The sequence below is a fragment of the Gordionus sp. m RMFG-2023 genome, chromosome 1, assembly GCF_954871325.1.
Source record: "Gordionus sp. m RMFG-2023 chromosome 1, tfGorSpeb1-WG-v2, whole genome shotgun sequence".
In the NCBI taxonomy this organism is placed as follows: Eukaryota; Metazoa; Nematomorpha; class Gordioida; order Chordodea; family Parachordodidae; genus Gordionus; species Gordionus sp. m RMFG-2023.
Window position 1 is genome coordinate 85,421,499 of NC_088775.1, and position 17,262 is coordinate 85,438,760.

General features: G+C 28.3%; 1 protein-coding gene across 3 annotated transcripts in view; it reads right to left on the reverse strand.

Moving 5' to 3' along the window:
• LOC135922663 (uncharacterized) overlaps positions 1-17,262 on the reverse strand; it is a 52,369-nt gene that overhangs the window by 11,224 nt on the left and 23,883 nt on the right. For 2 of the 3 annotated variants that reach the window (XM_065457093.1, XM_065457094.1), the window contains exons 2-5: positions 11,342-11,897; positions 9,030-9,289; positions 2,664-2,742; positions 892-1,154 (exon numbers count right to left, since the gene is read on the reverse strand). In XM_065457093.1, the coding sequence (XP_065313165.1) occupies positions 892-1,154; positions 2,664-2,742; positions 9,030-9,289; positions 11,342-11,897 (1,158 nt within the window). Of the gene's footprint in view, positions 1-891; positions 1,155-2,663; positions 2,743-9,029; positions 9,290-11,341; positions 11,898-12,656; positions 13,470-17,262 lie in introns of those variants that run through there. The other variant, XM_065457092.1, reaches the window with a different exon arrangement.

The window sequence follows — 17,262 nt, forward strand, 5'->3', positions numbered from 1 at the left end:
CCTCTCCTGCCCTTTTCCACTATTCCATGATATTTAATTTCATAGTAGAGTAAAAAAAAAATATTATTTAATATTATTCCTTAGTAAATGAATATAATGTGTCTAGAACTGAATTATACTGTGGAAAGCTATCATTATATCATTATTTTTTAAATTCACAGATGAAAATGAAAAGTTTAGAATACAAAAAATAAATTGATTAAACTATCAGTGGGAAAAGATCCTAGCATAATTAACAAATGTGCTGTTAAAATTGTAAAAGAAACGTCAACTTTCGTTGTTCTTCCCTATATTATATATTAGAGGTCTGCATTGGGCGGGTTTTTCGCCCACCCGCCCATGCCAGCCCATACTTTGAATGGGCATGGTCGGGTTTTTAAATATTTGCAACATTGGGCAGGTAGGGTGGGTTGAGAAAATTTTTTAACTAATGGGCGGGCGTGGGTGGTAAACTTTTGATATTTTTCAGGCGAAATGAGCAGAACAGACTTCAATTTATTAAAAATAATAGTTTTATTTAATAACATATTATATATGTTTAATTAAGAATACATTTAGATAAATAAATTAAGAGCCAAACCATCCATTAAAATATTTTTAAGCATTAGACGGGTTGTCAGGTTAACCAAAATTTATAGATAAATGGGCGGACGGGCAAATTTATTGAAAAAATTATAAGTGAGGTGGTGGGAGTGGGCGGACTTTTTGCAAAAAACCCGCCCATTGCAGACCTATACTATATACATCAGAATGATAATATCGTAAAAATAAAAGGAGAGCATAATTAAAATTTCGACATTAATTAATCCAAAACCAATACAATATTTAGTTTTCGAATTGCCTAGACTAAAAAGGTCATGAAAAAGCTAAAAGCATTAGATATTATTATACCATATCATTTTGGGATGGAGAAGTATTTTCCATGAATTGAATAAATCTCTGATGTTGATGATGTAGATGCATGGGAGTCGATGGGCTTCCCTGGTCCAAAGACACACAGCTTTTTGTTATATTATTTATATCGGAAATATCAGAATTTTCCATCATTTCCTGTCGTTCGCTACTTTGGTTCACTATATTGTTATTACTCATAAGTGTTTTGGTATGGTAATCGTTTATATTGTTTCTAATAATTGAATCAATACATTTTTGAGCTAAAAAAAGATATAAATTTATACATTTAAAAATATGGAATTGAAATGGAATAAAAAAATCTAATATCAATTGACACCATTATCTTAACACACCCAACCCCTGATATGACAACTGAGCAACGCTTCGATGAGAGATCCGAAGTACCCAATAAAACATATGTCGATTCCTTCAACAGTTTAGAAAATTTACAACCGAAAGCAGTATCCCACATCGCTAAACAAATAATCTCCACCGGCAAAAACAAGAGATCAGATATAAATTCGAATTCAGGATCTCCCAATTCGATCTCCACTAGCAAGCGTCATGCTTGAATTAATAAACGATCAAGATAAAGGTTGCCTACAGGAAAACGAACAAAGCCTTAACGAGAGAAGAGAAAAAATGTTGGACGGATATGCTATTATGATAAGTTACAAGGATCGGCATAACCTTAATCTGCAACAGCAAATCGCTGTCCTGGAAGCTGTTAACACTGTACGGATTATATAAAATATTAACAATGATATCGATAACGCTAACCAAACTTTCTAAGAGGAGGCTGAGGATCAGATGAGGAAATTGTTCGAAATGAGAGAAAGAGAAAGGCAAATATTTGAGATGGAGTTTAAACAATTTCAGGAGTCAGCTCATAATTTGCACGGAGCCGAAGGCGGAAGGTACTTGTATATGTTTAGGTTACCTAAATTGTCGCAAGAAAATTTTTTAAACATGGAGAAAGAAAGAGGGGACAAGATGAGATGTTTATCAAAGATTGGAATGTTAAAGGGAATGGAGAATTTTCAACAGAAGAACTGGTTACTTTAGAATCTAATAATAAAATAATTATGTCGTCTCTCGATAAGCAACATCAAAATTTTCATAATAAAAAAATGAAGCACATGATAGATGTTGCTAAAAAGGATAGCAAATATTGAAGCATGACAAGTAATCTTTATTGTCCCACCCATAAAATGATAGGTCAATCAAACAAAAGAAAAGTATTCTCAGCTACTCCACCTTTAACGAGTGTTTGGAAACTTTTTCAAAATCGATGTACTATTATAATCCTTTTTCTTCATTCTATTAACAGTCTTAATGGCCGGGTTGAATTCCATTTCTGAAGCTTTTCTTCTAAATTCCTCCCTAAATATTTCCTGATCAAATGGCACCAGAAAATGTATTTTAATCGATGTTGCTTATCGAGAGACGACATAATTATTTTATTACTAAATTTTATTAATTTTTATAGGAGAATTTTGTGCTGTTATTATAATTTTCTTTTTATCTTTTATAATTATTATTTTTCTGTCATTATTTACTGATGGCTGAATCTGGAAATTTCTTTCTTTCTTTCTTTATTTTTTTTTCCTCCTTTCCTTCCCTTTTTATCTTTCCTTCCCTGTGTTTCACAGATAAATATTTCTATTTTTGCTCTTTTGTTTTTTAAGATTTTTTTTTCATATTTTCTATTTAGTAGATCATCATAAGCACATTATGCATAAATAATGTTTAAAAAATATTATATATACTTTTCTTGTTGACTGAACTGGGCTCATTGCCGGGTGTGAAATTCAGGGAGTTAACCGGATTATTGTGGAAACTTCTCTCCTAAAATTTATTTTTTTAAGTGATATAATTATAAAGTAGGTGTATTAATTTAGGGGTTATAATAAACACTATATTTGCGAATATACTAACCTCTAGTGTTGTTAAAAAGCCCTATTTGATGTTTAAAACGTCCCCATTAAGATTATGACCAAAATAATATTAGGTAGCTCTTAGATGGCAGAAAGGTTTGGGCTTGTAACTACCCAAATTTTGAAGCTTATATTTGGTTGAGATCTTAATCGGGCCATTTTTAGAAATCGACCCGAACAGCGCTTTTTAACAACACTATTAACCTCTAAGGGTTATTTTCTTACCAAAAATATGTAACTATATAATTAATGGTAATTAGTATGGAAACCTTTGAAAAAAAAACCCTAGGGGAAGAACCCCCATTCTTTTCTCCTGTTTTTATAGATTTATATTTCGTACAACTTTCAATAAATTCCTCATATATAAGTTTGAGTTGATCCATACAAAAATTTTTTAAAAGGGGAAGAGAATATACAATTTATGTAATAGTTATAACTTCCAGGCGCGTAGCCAGCGGTTGTAGCAAATGAAAAAATATATAAGGCTTTCATGAATTGTGTAGTGCAAAGTATTCTATTTCAAATAGGTAATATTATATTCTATCTCAAATTTAGAAAAAGGTTCAAAGGTAATATTTTAACCGACGAATTTAAAGAAGATTTTTTTACATTTTTTTAAAATTCTTAATAGATAAAGATTCTATTTAATTTTTCTCTACTAATAACTATGATAAGGCAAAATTTCCAGAGTGTATGAAATGTTCAGATATCCTAAATAACTGAATTTGCTGAATATAATTATTTCTGAGACTTCTTGTGCTACAAAAAAAAGAAACTGCAAGAAGAAGGCACAACTAAATGAAGCCTTGGACATTAAGCATTACAGCATTTTTGGATCTAAGTAGAACTTATTTTGATTGCCTTTTAAGAAATATCAGAATGACATAAACCAGATATTGCATCTGAAGCTGATACATTATTAGATTCAACTAGCCGATTTATTTTGCATTGAAATGTGTTAATAAATGACTTATTTCAATTTTATGCAACTTTTTTCAAATGGATTTGAGGTTATGAGAATCACGACTTTTATTATATTATACAACTTAAAAAATTAAGAGATAAAGTAGATTAAGAATTTACAAGATTTATGTTATTGTTGAGGTGAGGCAAAATTATATGATTTTGAGATTCGTAAGCCTCGAATTGCACCTAGACAAGCAAATATTTCCAGTATTAAACTGGACTCAATTGAGATTTACCATAAAATAACCGTATTATTTCACTTTTGGTTACATTTTTTGGTGAGACTATAGTTTAATAGGTTTTTCCGACATGTGCCTTAGGTTTTGAATTTAAAATCATTAATTGAGCTCGTTTTATTAAATTTAAAGATCTGATTTTGCCGGAAAAGCGTTCCAATATGTGCAGAATGCCCACCCAATATATTTCAGACAATTTTATGACCAACATTTGAAGAAATCATAATTTATAGTAATTTTCTCATAACTTTTTCATATTCTTAATGTAAATTGGAATTTCTTTAAAATTTCATTATAAAATTGTCTGAAATTTACAGGGTGGGTTATTGCACACCTATTGAAATGCATTTCCGGCAAAATCAGATTTTTAAATTTAAAACGTGCTCAATTAATGATTTAAAATTAAAAAAATACAAAAAAAATAATAGGGGAAATGTGCTATAAATGGCCATGTTTGAAGACTGGCCAGGGCCCTTTAACTTTTTATCTATTGGAACGATTTCTCTCAAAATTGGTCAAAATGTGTAATATCTATGATATGTACCTTACCTAAGTTCATTTATTGAAGCAATCCAATAAAAAAATATTTTAAATATACCTCTTTCTGGAAAAATGGCGTAAATACATTTTTCTGTTTGGTGAAAAATTTACTATTTCAGATTACTGAAATTTTATATTAATATTATCCACATTTAGCATTATTCACACAAAAAATTAGACTTAAAAGCTTTATTTAATAAACATATTGCTTAATAATAATAGAGAGGTGAGTATTGTCTGGGCATGTATTGATTGGCGACCACAATTCGCACATTCATATATTCATATTGAAATGAAAAGCCCTTGCAAAACAATATTTGGTGAAATTTCAAATGATGAACAAGCTTAAGAATGTTTAAAAAGATAATTAAGATATTAATTTATAATATTATCATTAAATAGATGGTGATAAATTGAGATAATACTAATTAAATTAGTGTTTAATTAATTTTTTATATAAATAAAAAAAAGTAGAAATATTAACCTAGGTCTTTTACAAGTAATATTTATAATAAAAATCTTAAATAATATATTATGGCCAGTTAACACTTAGTACTGGCCAGAAAAACAACTTTCACATAATCTCATCTAGCTCATAAATTATTATAGATATCGCTTTGATTCAAATTTTATTTCAAAGATTAATAATTAGGACACATTGATATAAAATTTGTTTGGTTGAACCAAATTTGAATACCTTTTTTTCAAAAAAGCAAAAACATGGCCATACATTTCCCCCACCTAATAAACTATAGCCTTACCCATTTTTTCAAATTAATCAAATATTTGTGATTCATTATTACAATATTATATTAGCTCTTAAATATTGTTTATTTTACATATTTTATTAGGGGAAAGGTAGCATGAGTGGCCATATTTTTGCTTTTTTCAAAAAAGAAATCATGATTTGAGTTTAACCAAACAAATTTTATATCAATGTGTAGCCCAATTCTTAATCTTTGAAATAAAATTTGAATCAAAGCTCTATCTATAATAGTTTATGAGCGATATTATGTGAAAGTTGTTTTTCTGGCCAGTCAAAACCGGGGACCCGGAGGAACCGTAAAGAACCGTTAACCCATTATAAACCGTTATAAATATCTGAACCATAACCGAACCGATATAATTATTTGTTATAGGAGTAAAAAGAACCTTTATAAAAAAAGATTAAACCGGTTTAAAAAGGTTCAAACCGGTTCAGTTTTTATATTTTAGAAAATATCCAGAATATAAACTTGCTCTTATAGTACTGGTGGTTCCCGCTACACATGTTTCTGTAGAAAGGGCTTTTTCGGGGCTAAAATGTGTGTTATCGTCACAACGAACAAAAAGGAATCCATTTATATTAGAAAATATATTATACTTATACGTTCAATAATATATTTAAAAATGAGTTATTTTGAATCTTATATATATTTTTTTATATATAATTCATAGATGCTTATAATAAAAATAAATTAGAAGATGGTGTTGCTTCAATAAAGAAAGTTCTAACCGTAATGAACCTTTATAAACCCTTGTAATTAGCTGAACCGAACCGAACCTCTATAAATTTCTTCTTAAGAACTGTAACCAAAAAGTACTTATTATAATTTTTTATATACTGAACCGTAACCAAACTGAACCGTTATAAATAACGCTTCGGGTCCTTGGTCAAAACAAATATATATTTACTGGCATAAACTATGTGTTAACTCCATAATATATAATTTAAGAATTTTATTATAAATATGAAATATTACAATATGAAATACTTGTAAAAGACCTATGATAATATTTCTTCATTTTATAAATATATAAAAATTTTATTATATACATCATTGTTATTATTACATAAGCATGAGCCTATTCTTCACAATGAATGCATTTAATCCCCTCTTTCTTGCTCTAGGAATATTTCTTTTTGCATATAGCACAGCCACTCATCATAATCTTCTTTAGGTTTATTAAACTTTACCTCATAAAATCATGTGTAACTATTCTTATCAAAAAATAAATAATTTTTAACATAAAAATTTATATAATTATGTCTAAGATAACTAATTATTTAACAGGTAATAAATACTACTATATAATTAATACCATTAAAAAATGTTCTAACATTTTATTATTATCATCAAAAAATGCTAACATATTTATAAGTTTCAACTATTTTATGCTAAACCCATTAATGATTTTCTAGCTTGTCTTGTATTAAATAATCTTATAAAATTTCCTATTAAGGTTTGATATCTATTTGAATTGCATTCTATATGGGGAATTTGTTCCATTTTTTCACCAAATATTGGTTTACACAATTCAATGTGAAAGTATGAATTCACCTATTATCATTAAATGCCATTATATGTATATAAAATAAAACTTATAAGCTCTAATTTTTTGTGTGAACTATCCTAAGCATAATATTTATATAAAATATCAATATCATAAATTAGTAATTTTTTCACCAAACAAAAAAATGTATAACATGATTAGTAAGAGGTATTATATACAGTTTATTTAAGATATTTTTTAATTGGATTGCTCTAATCAATAAATAAACTTAGATAAGGTATATATCATAAATATACACATTTCGACTAATTTTGAGAGAAATTGGTCAAAAATTAAAAGTTAAAGGTGGTGGTCATTCATCTAACCATTTATGCCACAATCTCCCCTATTTCTATTTGTGTTCGAAATTATCATTTTTTAAATATGAATGATTGTAATAAATTATATGATTCGTTTTAATAAATTTATATATGATTAGTTTTTCCAAAAACTTTTCTAAAATTTAAAAAATTAACCCCCCCCCCCCTCCCTTATAAAATTATATATTTTATTTGCAGTGAAAAAGTTTCAAATTATTTTGATAAAATGGTAGATAAATATAACTCCAAGAAAAATTTGAAATGGATATTAGCGTTTTTATTTTTAAGGTGAATATGATAAATAAATGCAAATTTATAATAATAAAACAGTGATATTTTTTTAAGCCAGTATCTAAATTATTAGCTGGTATAAGGAATTTGTCATATCCTCCCCGCTTATATACATACTCTCTCTGAGAAAAGTATATGCACACCTTTGCCACAAATCCAAGAGTGTCAATAGGCTTTTCCGTTTGGCAGGACTTACAAAGTCTAGCCATAAACCAATACTTTTTCAACTTCTTAAGATTTGGTTTTAAAAAACCTTCTTGAAGGAGCTCTTCAAAATTTTGACCTGGCTCGAGCCCCCGATAATTCATCTCTATTGACGTCACATCATTAACCATAATATATTTTACAATAAAATAATATCATTTATTTTTTAAATGTGATTGACACCAATCATTCATATATATAATTTGTTATATATTATCATTTTTATAACTCAATTTCGAGAATAATATATTTGTAAATATTTTATTTGCCAATAAAATTTTAAAAAAACATTTTATATCAATCCAGAATATAAAATTTATATAATATTTAATACGATACTTAATCAATTACATAACAAAATTTTTCATAATTTTATTTAAATGCATAAGGAAGCTATATATAAAATTTGTTAGGTTTGGTAAGCCTTTCCTGCCCTGTTCCACTATTCCATGATATTTAATTTCATAGTAGAGTAAAAAAATTTTATTTAATTTAATATTATTCCTTAGTAAATGAATATAATGTGTCTAGAACTGAATTATACTGTGGAAACTGGAAAGCTATATCATAATTTTTTAAATTCAAAGATGAAAATGAAATGTTTAGAATACAAAAAATAAATAGATTAAACCATCAGTGGAAAAAGATCCCAGCATAATTAACAAATGTGCTGTTAAAATTGTAAAAGAAAGTTCAACTTTCGTTGTTCTTCCCTATATTATACATTAGGGGTCTGCATTGGGCGGGTTTTCCGCCCACCCGCCTATACTTTGAATCGCATGTTCGGGTTTTTAAACATTTGTAACATTGGGCAGGTGGCGTGTGGGTTGATAAAATATTTTAACTAATGGGCGGGCGTGGGCGGTAAACTTTTGATATTTTTCAGGCTTAATGAGCGGAACAGATTTCAATTTATTAAAAATAATCAGGTTTATTTAATAACTATGTTTAATAAAAAATATTAAATAAATAAATAAAGAGCCAAACCAGCCATTAAAATAATTTTTAAGTATTAGACGGGTGGGCAGATTAATTAAAATTTATGGATAAATGGGCTGAAGGGCAAATTTTTTGAAAAAATTATAAGTGAGCTGGTAGGCGGGTTAGATAAATTTCAAAATCAACGAGTGGGCGGACTATTTGCTAAAACCCCGCCCATTGCAGACCTATAGTGTATACATCAGAATGATAATATCGTAAAAATAAAAGGAGAGCATAATTAAAATTTCGACATTAATTAATCCAAAACCAATACAATATATTTAGTTTTAGAATTTCCTAGACTAAAAATATCATGAAAAAGCGAAAAGTATTAGATATTATTATACCATATCATTTTGGGATGGAGAAGTATTTTCCAGGAATTTAAATCTCTGATGTTGATGATGTAGATGAATGGGAGTCGGTGGTCTTCCCTGGTCCAAAGACACAAAGCTTTTTGTGATATTATTTATATCGGAAATATCAGAATTTTCCATCATTTCCTGTCGTTCGCTACTTTGGTTCACTATATTGTTATTACTCATATGTGTTTTGGTATGGTAATCGTTTATATTGTTTCTAATAATTGAATCAATACATTTTTGAGCTAAAAATATAAAGATATAAATTTATACATTTAAAAATTTGGAATTGAAATAGGAATAAAAAAATCTAATACCAATTCACCCAATAATCTTAACAATAATAACCCAATTGATATGACAACTGAGCAATGCTTCGATGAGAGATCCGAAGAACCCAATAAAACATACGTCGATTCATTCAACAGTTTAAAAAATTTACAAAAGTATCCTACACCGATAAACTTAGAATCTCTACCGGCAAAAACATGAGATCAGATATAAATACGAGTTGATCTCCCAATTCGATCTCCATTATGTCACAGTACCGAACCGAGGCTCTAGCAAGCGCCATGCCTGAAATAATAAACGATCAAGATAGAGGTTGCCTAGAGGAAAAAGAACAAAGCCTTAACGAGAGAAGAGAAAAAATGATAGACGGATATGCTACTATGATAAGTTACACGGATCGGCATAACCATAAGATGCAACAGCAAATCACTGCCCTAGAAGCTTTTAACTCTGAACGGATTATTAAAATAATAACAATGATATCGATAACGCTAACCAAACTTTCCAAGAGGAGGCTGAGGATCAGATGAGGAAATTGTTCGAAATGAGAGAAAGAGAAAGGCAAATATTGGAGATGGAGTTTAATCAATTTCAGGAGTCAGCTCATAATTTGCAAGGAGCCGAAGGCGGAAGGTACTTGAATATGTTTAGGTTACCTAAATTGTCGCAAGAAAATTTTTATAACATGGAGAAAGAAAGAGGGGACGAGATGAGATGTTCATCAAAGATTGGAATGTTAGAGGGAATGGAGAATTTTTAACAGAAGAACTGGTTACTTTAGAATCTAGTAATAAAATAATTATGTCGTCTCTCGATAAGCAACATCAAAATTTTCAATATAAAAATGAAGCACATGATAGATGCTGCTGAAAAAGAGAGCAAGCATAGAAGCATGACACCTAATCTATATAGTCCCACCCATAAAATGATGGATTAATCAAACAAAAGAAAAGTATTCTCAGCTACGCCACCTTTAGCGAGTGTTTAGAGAAAATCAATGTACTATTATAATCCTTTTTCTTCATTCTATTAACAGTCTTAATGACCGGGTTGAATTCCATTTCTGAAGCTTTTCTCCTAAATTCCTCCCTAAATATTTCCTGATCAAATGGCACCTGAAAATCCATTTTACTTGATGTTGCTTATCGAAAGACGACATAATTATTTTATTACTAGATTCTAAAGTAACCACTTCTTTATCTGCAGCCATTCTCTGTTGAAAATTCTCCATTCCTCTAACATTCCAATCTTTGATGAACATCTCATCTAGTCCCCTCCTTCTTTCTCCGTGTTCAAAAAATTTTCTTGCGACAATTTAGGTAACCTAAACATATTCAAGTACCTTCCGCCTTCGGCTCCATGCAAATTATGAGCTGACTCCTAAAATTGATTAAACTCCATCTCCAATATTTGCCTCTCTCTTTCTCTCATTTCGAAGAATTTCCTTATCTGATCCTCAGCCTCCTCTTGGAAAGTTTGGTTAGCGTTATCGATATCATTGTTATTATTTTTAATAATCCGTTCAGAGTTAACAGCTTCCAGGATAGCGATTTGCTGTTACAGATTAAGGGTATGCCGCTCCGTGTAACTTATCATAGTAGCATATCCGTCCATCATTTTTCTCTTCTCTCGTTAAGGCTTTGTTCGTTTTCCTGTAAGCAACCTTTATCTTGTTCGTTTATTAATTAAGGCATGGCGCTTGCTAGAGCCTTGTTTCGGTACTGTGATATAGTGGAGATGGAATTAGTAGATCCTGAATTCGAATTTATATCTGATCTATTGTTTTTGCCGGTGGAGATTCTTTTTTTTAGCGGTGAAGGATACTTCTTTCGGTTATAAATTTTCTAAACTGTTGAAGGAATCGAAGTAAGTTTTATTGGGTTCTTCGGATCTCTCATCGAAGCGTTGCTCAGTTGTCATATCAAATTTTGGGTGATTATTGTTAAGATTATTGTGTGAATTGGTATTACAAAGAGGTATCAAGTGATGGAAAGGGGAGTTCTGACCTTGTATAGCTCCCGTAAAACCGGGATGGTGAAATTGATTTTGATTATGTTGGGTAATATTATTGTTATGCTGTTGACTATGATTAAGATGACCTTGGTTGAGTAAAATATGGTGATCTTCTAAAGCTCCTGATCTAAGCAAATGATTTGGAGCTGGAACCGTCATAGAAAAACTGTCATGTTGGTGATTCAGGTGATGGTGATTGTATATGGGATGGGGATGAAGCGGGGGAGGGAAGTATGGGACATCACCGACCATTAGATGATGCTGTTGACCTAAGGATTGTTGTTGCTGAAGTTGAATCAAGTCATCTGGATATAGATGTTCCGAATTATGATTGTTTATTTGCCTCCCGTCATGATCATGGAACGGATAATGATGTTTGCCTAAATTACCTGTAGAATGACTCCTATCTTGCTGTGATGAACCATCTATAGATGTGGGAATAAACAATAACTTACGGAATAAGGACTGTTGAGCTAAATCGTTGTAATGATTGAATGTCGTAACCATGTTTTCGTCTAGGTTGTCGGAGGTAAAATAATCATTTTTGTCCTATATAAATGTACAAAATAAAGTTTATTATATTATTAATTTTGTTGACATTTTTTTTATAAAGTATGTGAAAGTTATATATAATAAATTTTAAATTTTTTTGGCAAAATTATAATATTTTGTTTCTATTCCAATGTAATATCTAACATAAAAATATCATTTCAAATAAACATTTAAAATACGACTGTTGAAAAATCCTTTACGTCATGTTAAAAAGAAGTTTGATTATACGCTTTTGTATCTGCCCAAACAAATCAAATAGATAAAAGATTAAACATCACGTAGATGAGAGTTTGGTTATAATATAATAAACCTCGGGATATAGGAATCTGACTTTTTCTAAAATAATAAACTTAAATTTTTGCAAGTTTTTAAAAATAAAAATTGTATATATATAATATAATAAAGGCTTTAACCACTTATATTCTATTATATATAATATAAGTGGTAATATCTTAAGGTTATACTAAAATAGAATTTTAAGGATATGAGGATCAGCAATTTAGATACTAATTTTAAAAATCTAAAAGACCCAGAACAGAAATCATAAATAAGATTTTTTAATAACACATTTGTTATGTTTATGATAAATACATATAATTTTTATTTGCAAAAATTGTTCTAAGTTTTACAACATCCCTATGCTTATTTAACCTTCCCCGTAAATGGCCTATGATTTTGCTACAACTTTTTTTTAGACAAATTGTGAAAAAGGAATTTAGGTAATTATACAAATTTATTATAATAAAAATCTATTACTAAAAACAGTTCGTTTTTAATTAAGGTAACTGAATTGTCCGCGTTTACAAAAATTATTTGTTTCTCGAAATTAATGTCATCATTTTTACAGTTGTTATTAATAATACTGGTAATAGCATCAGATTTATGACCGCTCATATTATTAAAATGTATATCATTCGATTCCGTGAATGTTGAGTTTGCATCGGGACAGGAAGGGATAGATAAATTATTGATAGAATCACCGGTATTAGAAATTAGAACAATTTCATGATTAGATATTTTGTTTGTTAATTTTTTATCTTCGATATTGTTAATGTATACCTCATTCATCTCATTACTCTCACTTAAGATGGATGTTTTTTTCTCCTCTTTTTCAATGAATTCAAGGTCTGAATTAGCAATCTTTTCCGGGGAACAATAACCGTTGAGGCCCCGTAAAAGATCCTTTCGAACAGTTGCATCGTAATTCGCCTGCGTAAAAATATTTTTTTCCTTAGTCACCCTGGCATTATCGTTGTCCATTTCTATGTTCATATCTTCCATTTTATTCATTATTGATATCTCTTTACCATTGATAGGTTTTAGATCACCGAAGGTATGACTAGATAGCCTTTTAATATTATTAAGGTTGATTCTTACTATGTCCTCCTCAACTAGTGCCTTTTTTTGTAGAATACAATCCTGATCCTTATAATCATTATTTGAATTAGCACTGAGAAGCGCGTGGCCATTTAATTCATCGGAAGTTAGAAACAAATGAGAATTATTAGGGAAGCAAGTTTTAACGTCTTTCGCAACATTCATTTATAATCGAATCATCTCTTGAATGGTATATTTTTTACCAGAATATATTATTCGACAGCCTGAACCTCCTAAAAAATTGCAATAATAAAATGACCAGAATATTTAAGTATACATTTAATATTATTTTGCCACTGATAATTCTTTATATTTTTTCTCTTTTAAATAAATTTTTTGTATTTTCTTTTATCGATAAAAATTTATTATAAACTTAATACAAAATACAATTTAAGAAAAAATTAATATAAAAACCTATAAATGTACGCATTTATCTTTTATGTCAAATAAAAAGAACTTTTTTTTTACTTACTTAACATTAGACAATTGTTAAATAATAATAAATATAAAAGACATAGTAAAAGGGATTGAACAATATTATTTATTTTTTATATAACAATAATATGATATAAGAAAAGAATTTATTTTAAAAAAATGATTAAATGGTATATAGAATATAGAAACACGATTACGATGCAATTACCTATATTTCAAGAATAATCAATATACATAATATCCATTTTATAATTGAATTATTTCATAATTTGGAGGAGCTCTCCAAAATTGACTTGGGGAGTGAAGGGCCATAGCGATGAGCACATTGGTGTTTTATAGCCAATTGTATAATGTGATAATCGGGCAGAAATAAAACAAAACATTTTGCTAGGATAAAAATGAGAAAATAATGATATAAATCCTAGTAAATTTTTATTATCGTTTTTTACTTTCAAATCCAAGTAGTGCCTCGTAGATCACAAATCTGGAATAATAAAACAACCTTTTGGACAATTTTATAAAGGATGGCTAGATAATGGAATAGGGTAGATTTAAAAATTTGTTTAATAAATTTATATGCGGGGAGGAGTCTAAGGTAATTAATATAGGAATCGAATATGTCCTGAACTATCATATAATTCGTTCATAAACAGGAATATGATAATATTATATTTTTGCCTAATAACATCATTAATTTAGTTTAGCAATCTAATGATCAGTTCGTTCTTAAACTTATTTGATATACTCTGTATAATTCATATTAAACAATTGAACCTCAAAAGCCATTTAATGCTGTTTATGTTTACTTATTAAATAATACTATTACCTAAAACAAGATAAAAGTAAATATATACGCATTAAAAAATGTAATATTATATAATAAATTTTTTAATATTCAATGGTTGAGTAGGTTTTCAGGTAAGAATGTTACCTTTATTTTTTTATTAGATACATATAAATATAAAGAAAAATGAAAGTTTTTTTTGTAATTAGACAAAAAGAAAAATTATTTATAGTTTTATACACATCATTTATAAAATGTGTGTATATAATTATTTGGTTATTTTTTATTAATATTGATCAAATAATACTATAGTTTCTCTATAAGTTAGCAATCCTGATAATCTTACGAAAATTAAATTTCCGAAATAAAAAAAATTAAAACCTCGGCCAATAATTAATTAGCTTTAAAGCAGGGGCCTGGGTGAATAAACACGAACGCCAAGACCAATTTTTACGAAATATAGGCCCAAGCCAAAAAATAAAACTCTTTACAGATCTGATTCAGGCCGGTTCTTAATATTTATTTTTTATCATTTAAATATAAATCTTTACCAGAGGCGAAACAGATATCCCCGATCGTGAGAGCACAAGCCATATTTTGAAAAATATGAGGGCCTCAATGGCCATCCAAAATATATAAAATTAAAAAACAATTTTCCAAACCCCCCCTCTCCCCATCGGAAATTTGCCTGTTTTCATAATTAACATTTTACGCTAACAAAAATTTCCCTCTACACCCCCCCTCCCCTCCTCCTCATTTAATTTTTAAAGATAGTATGGGGAGAGGGACACTTTAAGTACAAGGGAACGTTGGTTCGCTCTAGTTATAATTTAAATATCTCTGTAGACTTAATACATACATGATTGGTTAAAATGTTTTGAAAAATATTTACTATTTAATTTTACAGAGGGCGTTTTTAGCATACTAAAAATAACAAAAAAATAATGCAAACCTTTATGGTTTGGATTTATGACGTTTTTAAAATATTAATAAATAAATTTAGGAAATTTATAACCTCTAATATTTTTAGACAATTTCTTAGAATCATAAAACATGAATTAAATATAATTCTGAACGATATTTGTAAAGTTAATGGGCTAGATCATGGTTGGTCATTAAAAGGTTGGTTCTATTAATCATTGCATATTTATTTTGATTAAAATAAAATAAATGCATAATTTCAATGAATATTTATCAATTTAAAATATAAATAATATAAGGGAGAGTGGGGCTAGTAGAGCCGATTTTTGTAAAAACGGTTATAAGATATTATAAAGAACAATATATCTATATGAATTGATGCCTATAAATATACTCTATAAATGGCCTTATTTTCAAAAATACGCTCATATTTTTGTAATTTTATTTTTTTGTAAAAGTTAAAATTTTGCCCAACAAGCCCTAATAACAGGGTTAGGCAAACACTGCAAGGAGCTTCCTAATCCATTAGTTTTTTTTTTGAGCTATATCGAATTGAAATGCATTTTTATTTAGTAATAATGATACGTATAGAATTATTTTATTATTTAAAATATCATAATACATTTACATTGAAGCTAATTATATACAAAAATTGAAACTTAATTTTGGTTAATTTATTAAACATTTTGGACATGTAAAAATAAGGATTTTAAGGAGAGATTATGATTTCCTAACGTAAATCATCATACGCTGCCATGAAATCTTCCTTTATGGTGGTTATATTCACTTTATATTTTATAATTCACATTTATTTTATTTTTCAATGCCGCCATTTCATAGTTTTTTTATATGCCAGTTTATATATATAATTTTTTTATATTCACATTAATTTAAAATAGTGTATTAGAAAAGTTATTAGAAATTTATGCTCAATGATATTTCTTAAAAAATTTTATTATCCCCCCCCCCCCCGCCCCGACCAAATTCCTGCGTACGCGCTTGATTAAACCATATTTTTTTAATGGTATTAATTATACATTATAATTACCTGATAATTAATTAGTTATAAATTTAATTATATAAATTTTTATGTTAATAATCATTTTTTTTTGATAATAACATTTGCTCATGATTTTTTGAGTATAGAAAACCTAAAGAAAAATTATTATGATTAGCTGTGCATTATATGCAAGAAGAAATATTCCTTCTCAAGAAAGAGGAAGAGTGGATTAAATGCATTCATTAAGAAGAATAGGCGTATGCTTAATGTATATAAGATGTATTTGTTTGTTATTTATGTAAATAAAAATATCAAAATTTTGTCATTTATAAATTGATAATGATATAAATTGTTGTTGTGTAACCATAAGTTTCATGATTAAATTATTGAAATAACCATTTTAACATGTAGATGATTAAGATAATAATTTATAAAATCATTAAATAGTTATTGATTATTTTTATAAATAAGAATGCATAACAAAAGATAATTAAGATATTAATTTATAAAACATTATCATTAAATAGATGATAATAAATTTAGATGCATACTAATTAAATTAGTGTATAATTAAATTTTTATATAACTAAAAAAAGTAGGATATTAACATATAGGTCTTTTACAAGTATTTCATATTGTAATATTTATAATAAAATTTTAAAGATTGCCAGCCAATACATACCATGTTTTGACTAGTCAGAAAAACAACTTTCACATAACCTCATCAAGCTCATAAATTATTATAGATAGAGCTTTACTTTAAATTTTATTTTAATGATTAAGAATTGGGTTACAATGATATAAAATTTGTTTGGTTAAACCCAAATCTAAATGACTTTTTTTGA